The sequence below is a fragment of the Bos indicus genome, chromosome 4 (genome assembly GCF_029378745.1).
Source record: "Bos indicus isolate NIAB-ARS_2022 breed Sahiwal x Tharparkar chromosome 4, NIAB-ARS_B.indTharparkar_mat_pri_1.0, whole genome shotgun sequence".
NCBI classification, from domain to species: Eukaryota; Metazoa; Chordata; class Mammalia; order Artiodactyla; family Bovidae; genus Bos; species Bos indicus.
In genome coordinates this window covers 37290093-37305446 of record NC_091763.1, presented here as the reverse complement: position 1 = coordinate 37305446, position 15354 = coordinate 37290093, and the positions used below count along the sequence as shown (strand labels likewise).

The window sequence follows — 15354 nt, the reverse complement described above, 5'->3', positions numbered from 1 at the left end:
CACAGAAAAGTTGTGAAACTAGTATAAAAGTTTCCATAAACCCACTGCCAGTTTCCTCTGTTATTAACAGTTTACATTAGTGCGGTACATTTGTCACAGTTAATGAGCTAACATAGATACATTATTATTAGCTAAAACTCATACTCCGTTCAGATTTCCTTAATTTTTACCTAATATTTTTGCACTGTTCCAGGCTACAACCCAGTATACTAAATTCCATTTAGCGAACTATGTTTTTTATTCTAAAATTCCTAGCATGATGCCTAGTATCTAAAACACTGAAGAAGCTCAACAAATAGTTATGTATTAAGTGAATGATTGAGTGAATAACTATTAAAAAGATATAGAAACTTCTGAATCCATTAAGGGAAAGATCAGGATGTGTAACAGGAATGAAGTGCACCTAGCTTCATTGGTCGGAGAAAACTTTCCATTGAGAGATAAAGGATACCTGGAATCTTACAAAATGCTTTTCCACAATCCACTAATTGTAAATGTTTTCTTATCTAAACTCAGTGATAGCACCATGTGTAACAGTTTATGCCATGAAAAATTATTAAAAGATTTAATTTATATATTAAATGATTATCAATAACTGTATATACTATATATATATATCTTATCTAATAGAAAAACATAATAGGCAGAGAATGGCATAATTGATATTTATGAATTTAAATATATTTTTGAAGATTAAGGCTGTAATTTGGAAATTTAAATAAATAACACCTTAACCTGCTGTCACTTATGATATATCTGGGTGATAGATCTGAAGGAGGAAAAATGAAAAAGTTAAGATGAAAGCAAGGCTCCTCTGTAGCATCATCCCAAACACTTAGCCTAGTATTTCCCATGCTTAAGAGTGCATTAAGAATTCCCTGCAGGGAATAGAGACTCAGATATACAGAACAGACTTGTGCATACAGCGAAGGAAGGAGAGAGAGAGTAGCACTGAAATATATACATTACCCTGTGTAAAACAGATGGCTAATGGGAAGTTGCTGTATAGTACAAGGAGCTCAGCCTTGTCCTCTGTGACTCTCTAGAGGGGTGGGATGGGGTGGGAGGTAGGAGGGAGATTCAAGAGGAAGGGGACATATGTATATCTATGACTGATTCATGTTGATATATGGCAGAAACCAAAGTAACATTGTAAAGCAATTGTCTTCCAAAAATAAAAAAATAAAGGAATCCCCTGCAGGGTTTGTTAAAACACAGAATCCTGAGCCCCAGAATTACTGACTCAGCAAGCCTCCAGAACTGAGTGTGAAGTCAAGTGGATCTTAGGAAGCACTGCTGTCAATAAAGCTCGCAGAGATAATGCTATCAAAGGGCTGCACTCAATATGTCAGCAAATTTGGAAAACCCAGAAGTGGCCACAGAACTGGAAAAGGTCAATCCTTATCCAAATTCCCATGAAGAGCAGTACTAAAGAATGTTCAAACCCAGATAATTGCACTCATCTCCCATGCTAGTAAGGTTATACTCAAAATCCTCCAAGCCAAGCTTCAGCATTATGTGAACCAAGAACTTCCAGACATTCAAGCTGGGTTTAGAAAAGGCAGAGGAACCAAAGATCAAATTGCCAAGATTCACTGGATCATAGAAAAAACAAGGGAATTCCAGAAAAACATCTACCTTTGTTTCATTGACTACGTTAAAGCCTTTGACTCTGTGGATCATAACAAACTGCAGAAAATTCTTGAAGAGATGATAATACCAGATATCTTACTTATCTCCTGAGAAATTTGTATGTGGAAGAAGAAGCAACAGTTAGAACCTTGTATGGAACAAATGACTAGTTCAGGATTGAGAAAGGAGCATGATAAGGCTGTTCATTGTCATACTTTTATTTAACTTACATGTACAGCACATCATGAGAAATGCCGGGCTGGATAAGTTACAAGCTGGAATCAAGATTACCAGGAGAAATATCAACAATCTCAGATATGCAGATGATACCACTATAATGGGAGAAGGCAAAGAGGAACTAAAGAACATCTTGCTGAGGATGAAGGAGGAGAGTGAAAAAGTTGACTTAAAACTCAGTATTAAAAAAAAAAAACACAAAACTAAGATCATGGCATCTGGTCCCATCACATCATGGCAAATAGAAGGGGAAAAGGTGGAAGCAGTGACAAATTTCCTTTTCTTGGGCTCTAAAATCACTGTGAATAGTGACCGTAGTCATGAAATTAGAAGATGATTGCTTCTTGAAAGGAAAGCTATGACAAGCCTAGAGAGTGTGTTTAAAAGCACAGACATCACTTTGCAACAAAGGTCCTTATATGCAAGGCTGTAGTCTTTCCAGTAGTCACGTACACTTGTGAGAGTTGGAACATAAAGAAGGCAGAGCATGGAAGAGCTGATGCTTTCAAATTGTGGTGCTGGAGTAGACTCTTGAAAGCCCTTTGCCCAGCAAGTAATCTTAAAAGAAATCAATCCTAAATACTCATTGGAGAGAATGATGCTGAAACTGAAGCTCCAACACTTGGGCCACCTGATGTGAACAGTCAGCTCACTGGAAAAGACCCTAATGCAGGGAAAGATTGAAGGCAGGAGAGAGTGACAGAGGATGAGATGGTTGGATGGCATCACCAGTGCGATGGACAGGAACTTGGGCAAACTTCAGGAGATGGTGAAGGACAGGGAAGCCTGGCATGCTACAGTCCATGGGGTCGCAAAGAGTCAGACATGACTTGGTGACTGAACAACAACCTAATTCAGTAGCTCACAGGGGATGCTAGTGTTGCCAGTCCCGGACACTTTGTACAGCACTGGATTAATCCCAGTGTCTATCTCCTCTCAGCCCCTACTTTGGAGGAAGAGTGTAAGAAAAGTATCATAAGTAATATTATCTCCTCTGAGATGAAGCTCAACTAAGCCTCTCTTGGGTTAATTATTCAGCAGTAGCTCTACCTCTTAAAGAAATAAACTTTTGTCATTTTGACCATAACATGGAAGCCAAAAACAATCATAAAACTTTTTTTTGTTTGTTTGTTTTGTTTTTACTCAGTAGATACTAAACCTCCAGTGTTTAGGAATGATCTGATTAAGTCCCTTTATTTTGCCCACAAGGATCTCACCAAAAAAATACTCCTTGCCCTCAAGGATGTTAAAACATAGTTAAAGACACATAAGTCAGAAAATATAATGTCATTATTTCACAATATATTACATCTCCATGGTATATTTCTATTTTCTACAACAATCACATGAGATAGTAATTAGTTCCTGTGTACTTAGGAGGAAATTAAGCCTCCAAAGAAGTTCAATGATTTAGCATCAATAATATGACATCAAATAGGATAAGCTGTAGATTCAAATCTAGGATTTTTTAAAACTCTGAACCCATACATACTCTTTCCACTAGCACAGGCTGTCTCCTAATAAAACGTTCAAAGTGTTTTGGAGAAATGAGACACACTGGGAGGAGAAAGAGACCTACATTTCTAGAATTGGAAAGGATCTCTGAAGTCACATGGTCCGTGATAAATTTTTGACTCAGGGTTAGGAAAAAAGCAATCAGCAGGAGTGAATAGCTATATGCAACACGGTCAGCACATTTCCTCTTCGCTTTATTTCCACAGTGCATCCTGAGCTTTGAATTTAAAGCTCTCCTCAGTTCCCATCATTTCCTGGGAGGAAACTAGTCAGGAGGGAAAAGGTCAATGTCCCCAACTGACCCCTCACGTTTTTATTCCTATTTTCATTGCTGCTGTTCTTTTCTGCTTCTGGAGTTGGTTGCGCCACCTAAAGTCACCACTGAGACATAGCCTTAGGGATGCTACTCTTCTGCTCTATCCTGTAAATAAAACACCCTGTCTATTGTGGTTTCAATGAGTTAAAAAATCATAACTCAGAGAAAATGAACCAAAGCTACCTGGAAATAGATAGTTTTACATAATTAATATTTTTACACTAAGCTCAACATTATCCACAGAGGGAACAGGCTGGCAGGCTCTGCTCAGGACCCTAATTCTCCCCTTCCAGTCCCCACAGTGTCATGGTGCTGGGAACATCAGCCACCCTCTGGTTACATAAACAGGGTAAGTTGTCCAAGTCACTAGTAAGCTATTTACTATTTCATTATTTCCTAAGCCATACATTTCAACACATTTTTACACCTAATGAGTAAAGTTATGTCTTCTATTCATTGAACTAGCCAATAAAATAAATACTCAGGTAAACTCAGACCAGTAAATAGACATCATTCACTTAAAATGCTTTCATTTCACTTTTGGCTTAAAGTAGGGAAGAAATCATAATATCTATCTGGAAAATAAAGGTGGGGAGAATAAGAGAGAAGGGGGTTGGTGACAACACTGAGAAGTCAAAGAAACAAATGATAGAGAAGTAAAGGAAGTAGTTGTGGTGATCGTTCAAGAATGACAAGAGCATCAAAAAGTAGGTTTTGTTTTGTTTTAAAGAGGACTAATTATAGATTAGAGAATATGGTTGACCTGTTGGAAGGTGTCTGGAGGCCCCAGTAGCTCCACACAATGCAAACCTGTGGTGAAGGAAGGTGAACAGGCAGAGAAAGCCCCAGCCTTTCTCCTCGTGTGTTTTATCAAAGGAGCCATAAATATTTGTTCTGGATTCCTTAGTTTCTTTGGTACTCTTCACCCCACCCAAGTATCAGGCATTTCTTTAAAAAAAAAAAAAAAAAAAAGGCTGCTCTAAATCATTGTGCTTTATTCACATACCTGGTCAGTGAACACTGACTGAACACCTACTAAGGGTAAGGAACTGTGCTGGGCAGCATATACCTTACCTGTTTGTCCAGGGGAAAGGTAGAATGGAAAGCTTTCTCCCCCTTTCAAAGCAAACAATGTATGTTGGGCTGATTGCTTACAGGCCACTGTTTGGTTTAACTTCTGACAGTGTGATCTGTTCTTAGTAATATCTGTTCCATTGTGTCTTACAAAGCTGGGTCTACAATTACCTTTGTTAGTAACTTCTGTTTATTTTATGGCTTTGGTCTCTTGTCCCCAAAGTGCCATCAGATAAAGTTCCAACTTTCCTTAATTTATCAATAAAATAACCTTATGGTAACTTACAAGCATAACAGATACCCAAATCCTATTTTCTTTCCAGTTATCTACTCCATTTACAGGTGGACTTCATTTAAAAACAAAACCAAAAAACTTTGCTTTCAAGTTAAAAAAAAAAAAAAACTGATTAAAGATTTTCCCTTATTTTAAGAGGTTAAGTTAATAATTAACTCATGATTGCTTTTAGAATAAAAAAGGGAACAAGAGTAGGCTAATTCTCCCTGAACCTCTTCTGATTCATGAGTAATTTATGAAAAGCTTCCTAAAGCTAAAGTATTTACCACACTAATTTGCAGTATCTCGTGTAATTCTTTCAGGATGCTGCAAGTTAAATATTATCCCATTTTAAAAATGAGAAAATTCATACCCAGAAAAGATAAGTAACTTTCTCAAGTCATGCAGCCATAAGCAACATCCAAAATCTAGAGTTTTTAGGCTATTGACATTAGAATGCGAGAGTGTTTTGTAATTCTTGGGACTAAACTACTTTTCTGTGAGCACTGTGCCAAGGCTATGAGCTAAGTCCTTGACCAGAAAGCAGATGATTAAAGATAGAAGTAGAAATATGTTTTTAAGCCCTAGAAATCAGGCAAGTCATGAATTTCTCTTTTCCTTTTCCATACTAGTTGTAGAGTCAAAGTTACCAGGGCAATGGGGCCTTATGGTGGGAATATTCTGAACTAAGCATTGGGCCCAAGCCACCAATTGCTTTGACCACCCACCAGGGCTATAGGAAATCAACTTACCAATTCCACAAACATCCCTGTTTTTGAAATCATCACATTCTCTGACAGAAAATGTTCTCCACTATCAGAAATTATACTACTTGGTTCAAATGAGGTATTAACATATCTTTTTCATTCATAGTCCAGAAAATCCAGCTGATAAAATATCCAGTCTTGTCATTATCATCCTTTACATGAGTACAAAGAATAATGCTTGCTTAAGCCCAAGAAATAACTAATGACATTGATAGTTTCTCTTACGCTCCAAATGTTATGTAAAACCATACCTGGAAAAAATTCTCCATTAAAAGAATCATCATCCTTTGTATAATTTATATGATATTCCAAAGTATCAGATGTTGTGCTAAAGACTACTAATAGCAATTGATCCTGTTTAAACCAAGAAAATAATCGAAATCTTTACGCCGTTAGGAAAATGTTGTAAGTGGTATAATTTCAGCTTTGTTTTCTTTTAAATTCTCTGAGACTGAACTTACTAGACCATTTTAACACTGCAGTGGCTGTGTATGAAGGGGCATGCATGCATACAAAGTGTCATTTCTGGATTCCTGCAGACTAAATTCCTCTACTAAACCACAGAAGAGTTTCACACACAAAGATAAAGTAAATCTTTCATGTAAATCTTTGTATGCTCTCCCACTAAGAACCCCCCAGGATGATTCCAACAGATATCTTTGATGAAAGAAAACTACTTAGCAGATTGCTAACAATAATTTTTACTAGCAATGACCAATTTGATGTTTGGTGCTTTATTATATGGTCATAGAACTGGGGCCACCAAGTCATCTTATCCCAGACAGGAAGACAGACCATCTCTATGAAATACCCTCATTAAATGACAAATCTGACATGGACAATAAAATAATACTGTAACACAAACTTTTGAAAGAATATTCCATTGTGACAACATGATTACTGCATGTATTTTTTTAGTCAAGAACAAGTATTGGTTCTTTATTATGTACAGAACACAGTCTTCACAAAATTTTTGAGACATGATTTTATATGACTAAATCATTTTTTGGTCCAAAATTGGCCCCGTTTATTTACTGCTGCTGCTGCTAAGTCGCTTCAGTTGTGTCCGACTCTGTGCGACCCCAGAGACGGCAGCCCACCAGGCTTCCCTGTCCCTGGGGGAAGAACACTGGAGTGGGTTGCCATTTCCTTCTCCAATCCGTTTATTTACAACTTTCTCTAATTCTGACCTCCCCTCACCCTATTTTACATTAAAGATAACTGTTTTCTCACTGTCATACTCAACATATACATATGAACTGAATAATTCATAGAGCCATTCTGAAGCTTTTGATTATCCAGGTGCATTTCTGTGATACACGAGCAATATTTGTAACAGATGAAAATACAAAGAATAGTGTTATTTAAAATCCTTATATAGACTTCTATGAAAAGTACATTCTGTGTAAAAAAAACTCAACAAAACTTACTGTAATCCTTTCATCTTACCCAGTGGCTTCTTTTTTTTTTTTTTAAATATAAACTGTTTCTTAATAAACTTATCAATTAATTCTCACTAACTCTCCCTCATGGAGATCCAGATATCAGGTTTGTATTCACCCCTGGATCCTTTGAATCTACTTTCTTTATGAATCATACCTTATAACCAGTTTTATTTATTAACCACACAGGGATGTGAAACTAATGTCATTATTGCTAGTACCTAGTTACTGGCTGAGAAACCCAAGCTATGAGCCAGTTCAGGAAAAACTGGCTCAGTCACTGCCTTTTTTCAACTGGCCCTGGATATAAAATAAATACTACAACCTTTAGGATAATCATTCAAAACTTATTTATTATTGTATTATCCTAGAATTTTATCTCATTTTTTTTTGTATAAATGGAAAAACAATTCTAAAATGTGTGGTGTAAGGTGAGTATGCATAATAAATAGATATATGCAGACTTCTATTGTAAAAATATTGACCATGAATCTTGGAATATACAGATGATGTAATTATCTTATAAATTACTATAAGTAGAGGTCAAAGGTACGAAATGGGATTTGGAGTGAATGCATTCAGGATAGATTACAAATTTTATGCAAATCATGACCAAATTTTGCTGTCATCTATTCTAGCATTATAGATGCTGGGATTTATTGATATCCAAACTTAAGGATTTCCAAAAGTTTGTTTATCTTTAGAATATGTTTCCTTCTAATATTCTCATTTTCTATCAGTCTTCAGGAAACATCAATAAGATAATTTTTAGGTTATAAAGTATGCTTTTATAGTATTATTGTTCTGTTTTGATCTTCTCAAAAACCCTGTGAAAAATATCAGTACTATCACTATTTTCAAATAAGGAAACTGAGGCACAGATAACTACCAATAGTATAATTGGAAAGATTATAGCTGGAGTAGAGACCTCTCCAAATCTGAGCTCACTGAACTATGAAAAATATTCATTTAATTGCTTATAATATTAAAATACAGATAGACTAGTTAATACTATCCCATATTTATATGTATAGATATGTATTCAATGCTCAAATCTACATTTATAATATCAACATATTTTAGCAATGATCCTCTGTCATATTTGGGCTTCCCTGGTGATTCAGATGATAAAGAATTGATCTGCAGTACAGTAGACCTGGGCTCACTTCCTGGGACGCTCCCTTGGAGGAGGGCATGGCAACCCACTCCAGTATTCTGGCCTGGAGAATCCCATGGACAGAGGAGCCTGGTGGGCTGCAGTCCACAGGGTCGCAGAGTCGGACAAGCCTGAGTGACTTTCACTGTTTAATTTCTGCCATATTTATGTCTTTATTTAGCTATCTTTTCATCAAACATCCTGGGATAACACCCTCTGCTTATCAGCAGACATTCTTCTTGGCTTCTGCAATTGTGAAGTCCCTTCTGGGGTCTTTGAACACCTACCCCATCTGGAACCTCCCTTGATTGCATTTCTGGGACTTTCCACATGCACTGGGATTTCTTCTTTGACATGGGCTTCTTTCCTCATTTGTTTTTTTTCTTCTTCAAGCTCTATTATCAGGAAGGCTATATTTTTGCCTTCCCTGTAACCTCATTAATGCAGGATGGTGAAAGTAAGGAGAGACCAGACATCAGCAGAGGGAAGTGCCTGAATCCACCAGGACACCTCTCCCTCTATTCTCTTGCCTTCATTCTCATGCCTTTCGGTCATGAGGCTTATAGCTACTTTTCAAAGACATCCTTGGGTAGAATATTATAAATGCATACTAATTATATCAAAATTACCCTCTTTAGGGTATTGGCTATAAAACTGGTGATAAATTCTTAACTGTTCAGAAACTTTCAAATACTTGTCTGACATAGTTAATCTCAACCCATATCTTGACTGAACATTCTGATAGGGCAGGACAAAATCTTGCCATTTTATCTTTGTATGTTTTGGTTAACCCAATTTATCCTGAACCTGTAAAAGGCATTCAAAGATATATGTATTGCCTCAATAAAGGCAAATTTCATTTCTTTATTTACAAGGCTTGCCTTTAGTTAGCATCTTTGCTTAATATCAGAGTGGAATGGATATTCAGCAGAAGAGGGAAGAATTCAATATTATCCCACTGTGGGTGGAGAGCAGTGAGGAATAAGCTATAAGATGCTCCATATTTGATCCCAATGTTCTTCTTTGTCCCCCTTCCTCACCTCCTTTTCTCCCTTTTGATCTTGATGGTCTTCTCCTTTCAAGCTCTGTTGAAGAACATGCCACTTCCGGGGTTAGAGAAGAATGAAGGAGAGAGGAAAAAGGGCAATTCCTGGATACTTTTTTTCTTAACATATTTTTATATAATTTAATTAAAGCTTTATATTAATATATGACACTGAGACTTTCCCCTCCTCTTTGGGAAGAAACACGAGGCTTGTGGTCTCCAGCACCATCTTGATAATGAAAGATATAAGAAAGATGCTTGTCGTTTTCCCACATGGCATAGACCACTGCTATGAAATGAATCCCTGGATATATCTAGTAGACCACCTCCAGGAAGCCTTATTGGATTTCTCCACAGGGGGTCAGGCAGCAGTGCAAAGGTGCTAGATTACTTATGTCTCATGTATCTTATTTTTCATGACCATACATTCATTTACAATATTAATCACCTAATTTACTGACTACTAAAATTTCACCTATTTGGATATCATTTATGATAGCAAAAGAGTATACTCTAAAATATTCTGTCCCCAGTGTTTGTACACTGCTAAAATGTCCATTGATTCTGAAGTGTAGAGAGGTAAATGTGTTATTTTTACTGTATTAATGGGACAGAATGTCCCTACTCTGACAGTTCTGTGCTTCCCTTTCAATGAAACACCTGCAGTGCAGGAGGCATTTGCTGCTTCAGGTTGCATCTCTGGTGTGATATCGTAACTGACTTTGGCAATTAAACTGCACAGGTGGGAACATCCTATTTTCAGGTAACTCTATACTATCTTTATATAAAAGCACAACATTGCACGTTTTCAGCTAGTGCCATTAAACCAAAAGGTTAAGAAAAGCCAAGAGGAAATCTTACGGCAGTTTTCAGTTTAGTATCCATAGATACAAGCAGTGGTCCTCCCACATCACTTAACACAACTCGTAAAATCAGTTACAGTTACTCCTCTGATCAAGAGAGATGTGTTGAAGATGAGGCTGATGACAACATTATGTACCAGAGTTCTGGTATGCTCTGACTAAATTAGAAGTTCCCCAAGGAAAAATATTAAAACGAGATATCTCTGGAAACACTGATATTGAGCTATCAAAAAAATAAGCATCAGAGTAATAAAGTATAGAAGGTTGATACCATGCATAGCAGAATGGTAACTTGACAAATTTGGCAGCTTATCCACTTGTCTACAATAGAAAAAGAATCCATTATTATGTTTTCTTTCTCTGACATCCTTATGTGTCCATATCCCATCACATCAAATTTTAGATTTAGGTATATTTGATCTTACCTTCTTAGGAATATGTATGTTGGTACATACCATAATACATCTTTCCAAATCAAATAAATTGTACCAATTCTAGGCACTATATTTTAAATACTTTACAAATGCAGGGTCAAGTGTTTCTTAAATTTATGCTACATACTTGGGAGTATTATCAGAAATCTATTTAAACTAAGAAAATATCCACAGATTTTTAGCTGTTATAAAATGAGACATTTCTATAATCAAATCAACTGATAATTGTCCAATAAAAAACAACAAAAAAAGTGTCATTAAAATTGAGGCCTCCTGTTTGGTTTCTCCTTCTGGTAAAGATTACACTCATAACCAATACAATATTGTAAAGTTTAAAAATAAAATAAAATTTAAAAAAATAGTAACACTTAAAAAAAAGATTATACTCATTTTAAAAATACAGGATACTTTCTACAGTGGGAGACAATTTAAAAGCTTACACAATTGAAAAATGTTTCTTATGTAATTTTCACTATTCCATCTATTATCTGTCTCAATGATTAATGATAACAAATACTTCTTTCCTGAAAATTTATTTCAAAAAACTTTTAAGTCAGCAAAGTCACTTTCATAGATATGGGTTTTGTTTGTTGCTTGTTTGTCTGTTTATGGGAAGGGTCATCAAACCTATTCATGACTGGCTTTTAAGGACCTTGATGCAAAAGCTATCATTTGATCATTTATTTATGACTAAATGCTGCTTTACAAAACATAGTAGCAGAATAAAATAAACGTTTCAATTGAATATACATCTTCAATTAAGCAATACAAATTTACATTAAAAAAAGAGTAGATGCTAGTGTATAGTATCTAACACTTTAAATCAATATAAACCAGTTTACAGGGATTGTTAACTGATTTTTTTCTTGCCACATATAAAAAATTTCTAGTAATCAATTTAATTGGAAAGCTAGTTTATAACAGTTGTGAGTCATTTTAATCACACAGTGATGACTTTGTTATAATGGGCAAGGAATCATTTTATTCTCAAGAATCTTTTTTCCTCTTCTCATCCCCATTATGGACAACACAAAACAAAAAAATCAATTGCACCTCTATTTCTACAGCCCTTGCCTAACATCTTTGCTTCCCTTTATGCATGAATTGATATTTAAATACCCACTGCTAACTTGGTGGATTCAGCCCCTCAAAGCTTTTTACAACCTGCTTCCTTCTCTCTCCTGTTGTGTCAGCTAGTGAGTGAACTTATTAACAAAACCTAATATTTACAAGACAAAAATAACATCTCTAAAGTTAGCCTGTGATTTTACACTATTTTCAGCTGTGGTTAGCCATGACCTATTCATTAAAGGTACTTAGAAGCTTCAGTCAATTTTGCAGTAATTTTTTTCAGGTGCATGCTAAGAGTCTGGAGACCAAAGATCAGTGTTAAATGATTTTAATTTTTTTCTCATTTTTTTCTAAACAAAAGGTCACCTACCTTTATGTGACAGGCGTAAGCGGGGGTGCGGGGTGTCAGCTGTATGACCTCCTGTCCACAGCTCCAGCAAGTAGCCCCACAGGAGCCAGGTGACGAGGTGCCCAGGCGATGCCATGCTGCCTGCCGCTGCGATCCTCACTCTCTGGCGGGGTGAGTTTTACTTAGGACTCCCCTCCAGGGGCAGCGTACGAGAGAGGCTTTGTCACAAATCGAACGCGTTGTCATCAGAAAGCACAGTTCCAAAGTGCCATTTGTCAGGCTGTGTTTGGATATGTAAAACCTGCCTTTCCCCAGGACAGTTGTTTATAAGCCCGGAGCAAGAGGACATTCCAAGGAGTGAATCTTCACTGCCATGTCCTGCCTAGAGCTCTTTTCAGTCACTAAGCGGGGAGATTCAGGAAGAAACTGTATTATCTGAGTCACTTATGCAAGCGATTCATTCAGAAAAAACAACAACAAGCTCAGCACACGCACTGCCTTCACCCCCGTGGAGCTCCTCTTCTCTTCTGGCTCCTTGAAGCCTCTCAGAAGTCAGCTTCTTGCACTGACTTGCCAAACAGCTAGTTTTAATTCACCTTTCACCTTGCTAATTAAAAACAAGAAGTGCCATTCCCTCCAGGAGTTGCAGGATCCACCCAGCAGGGATGCCGCTGTCGGCGAGCTGTGTTTACCGGGAAAGTTCAGGCGGGGTTGAGCAGCATACTTGCTGTTTCTAGGAAGTGTTTCTGGTCCACGTGCCCTCGTCCCACCCGCCCTCCCAGTATTATTGGCCCCGCGTCACTCAGCGACAGGAGAGAAGTTCACATTTTGATGGAAAAGTGGAATCAGGAGGGAGAATGATATACAATAGGCTGCTTACTTAAAAATCAGTATAACCTAAGAGGATGGAGGGTCAGGAAGGGCTTTTAAATTCTCACTCATCAGGATTAACCCTTGAGTAAATACAGATTCATTTTAAACAATCTATCTGTCACCATTCAGTACCCAAATTGATTTTTTCCCCCTTTTCACTGAAATTGTATTGTTTTCACATTTTTGCCTTTTTATATTGATTGCATCTTAGAAATGTCATTTTCAACTGCTATAAGGAAAGCATTTCAAGAACCTGAAAAAATGTGTCTGTGATTGTTTTGTCGATGTGTTAAAACTAATAAAGTGTCTTGTGCCATTCTTCAAATGTGCAAATTCTTCAAATCAAAAGCAAATTCTTTTTTATAAGCAGGTCATAAATTTCATCTCAAATTTTGGAATAATTAACTTTTGAGGTGATTCTTCTCCTATATAAGATAACTATAGTAAGTGAGATTCTCTATGGGACAGATCCCAGTAGATACTAGAAAAGTTGGGATGTAAAATACCTTGGGGTTCAACTGCTATGCACTTTTAGAATTTATTTTCCAAGACACTATGTGTAAATAAGCTTAACACAATAGGTCAACTTTTTACAATCTACTTTCAATCAATCTCAAAAACTAAACCAAACACTCCATAGCTGTTGGCATGGAAATGAATGGTATTATTGTAAGATACCAATAAACTTGAATGGATATTTGACTTGATAGTTTAAAGTTAATGATCAACAAATGATTTCAACTTTTTTTCTCATTCTGCATTTTAAAAGGTAATGATAAAGAACACTTCTTGAGAATTATGGTTTTAAAATAATGCATTTATAACAAAAAGATAACAGAGTTATTTTGCATTATATATAAACAAATGTAGAACCAAGCATTCTTTACCCATTTGCCTAAGCATGATATGTTCTACTACAAGCAAAGTATATTCAGCAAAATGTAAATGTCACTGGATATTATAAATAATTAGATTTCCAATGTCTACAAAAGATAACAAACTCTAAACATTATTGAACAGTAAAGTAACATGAAGTATTTAGATACTTTTAAGCTGGGGTGGTCTCTGTAGGCACTTGCATATTTTAAGAGCCAGTCTGATGAGCTATAGACCTAAAAGTTGTTCTAAGTGTGCTATAACATACCTTTGGAATCCTCTTTTACTTTCTTCCAGAATTGAAATAACTAGAAATTAAATAGCAGCTTTTAGATGTGTTATCTAACAGTAGGATTCCAGAAAAAGTAAATATGATGGATATAACTTTTATTATAAATGCATGCCTACACTCATGCAAATGAAATTCCATTTAAGCTTGTACAGGGCCTGTCCTAACCCTATTATGAAACTAAAGCAATGTAACATTTCAGAACCATTTCATTAGGATACAGAATTCACACCATTAACTACTGATACAGGGATAAATGTTATGGATGCTAGTTACATACATACCACTATACACCCAGATTCATCTTCCGTGTTTATATGTCCTCCTTTAGATAAGGTTAGAGCATTTTGAAGTCTGTGCCAGATTCATGAACTCCTTTGGGTGTCTCAAAAATGTGCTTTGGTTTATCCTTCAGTCATCAATGTCATTGCTTACTCCCTTTAACTTCTCTCTATGTCCTTTTAACCTTTTTTCTAGTCTATACAAAGCATACAGATGATGTCCCCCCAAAATGACTATTAAAAATACTAACCATAGCCTCGGCTACCTCTGTGTGGCTCTGATACTGCTGCTGCTGCTAAGCTGCTTCAGTCGTGTCCGACTCTGTGCGACCCCACAGACGGCAGCCCACGACGCTCCCCCGTCCCTGGGATTCTCCAGGCAAGAACACTGGAGTGGGTTGCCATTGCCTTCTAACCACAAGCAAAGGAATGAAGAGTCATTAGGACCAAATCAGTCATTCACATCATAAAATAAAAGAATTCTCAGGAGCAGGGTCATCATACAACTTACCATCCAAACCAAACTTTTTTTTTGGTAAAAGTAAAAGAGTTTTCTATTAATCATCATGGAGAAAGAATGTTATAGACAAATTAGGACATCAAAGCCACCTTTCTTGGGAGAGATTTCTAGGCACCCTTAGAAAACATGTAAATAGAAATAACAATAATAAAACTCACAGCTCCAACAGTGAATGAAGAGCTTAAGTGAATGGAAAGGCTTTTGGAACTAGCAGTAATATCTATTGATATTATTACATTTGATCTGAGAGGAGTGGGACTGCCAGTTTGAACAATCTGAGACAAAAATAAAAACCAAGTAAGAAGGAAAATGGTAGTCCTGAAGGTATTCCCTACCAGGT

At 36.6% G+C, this 15354-nt stretch overlaps 1 protein-coding gene across 1 annotated transcript in view; it reads right to left on the bottom strand.

Annotated features, from left to right (window-relative positions):
• Window positions 1-12896, bottom strand: part of SEMA3E (semaphorin 3E) — a 273570-nt gene extending 260674 nt beyond the window's left edge. Inside the window, exon 1 of the mRNA XM_019958591.2 lies at window positions 12197-12896. Coding sequence (XP_019814150.1) covers window positions 12197-12311 — 115 coding nt within the window. The 5' untranslated portion in view covers window positions 12312-12896. The remainder of the gene's footprint in view (window positions 1-12196) is intronic.
• Window positions 12897-15354: the final 2458 nt, after the last annotated feature.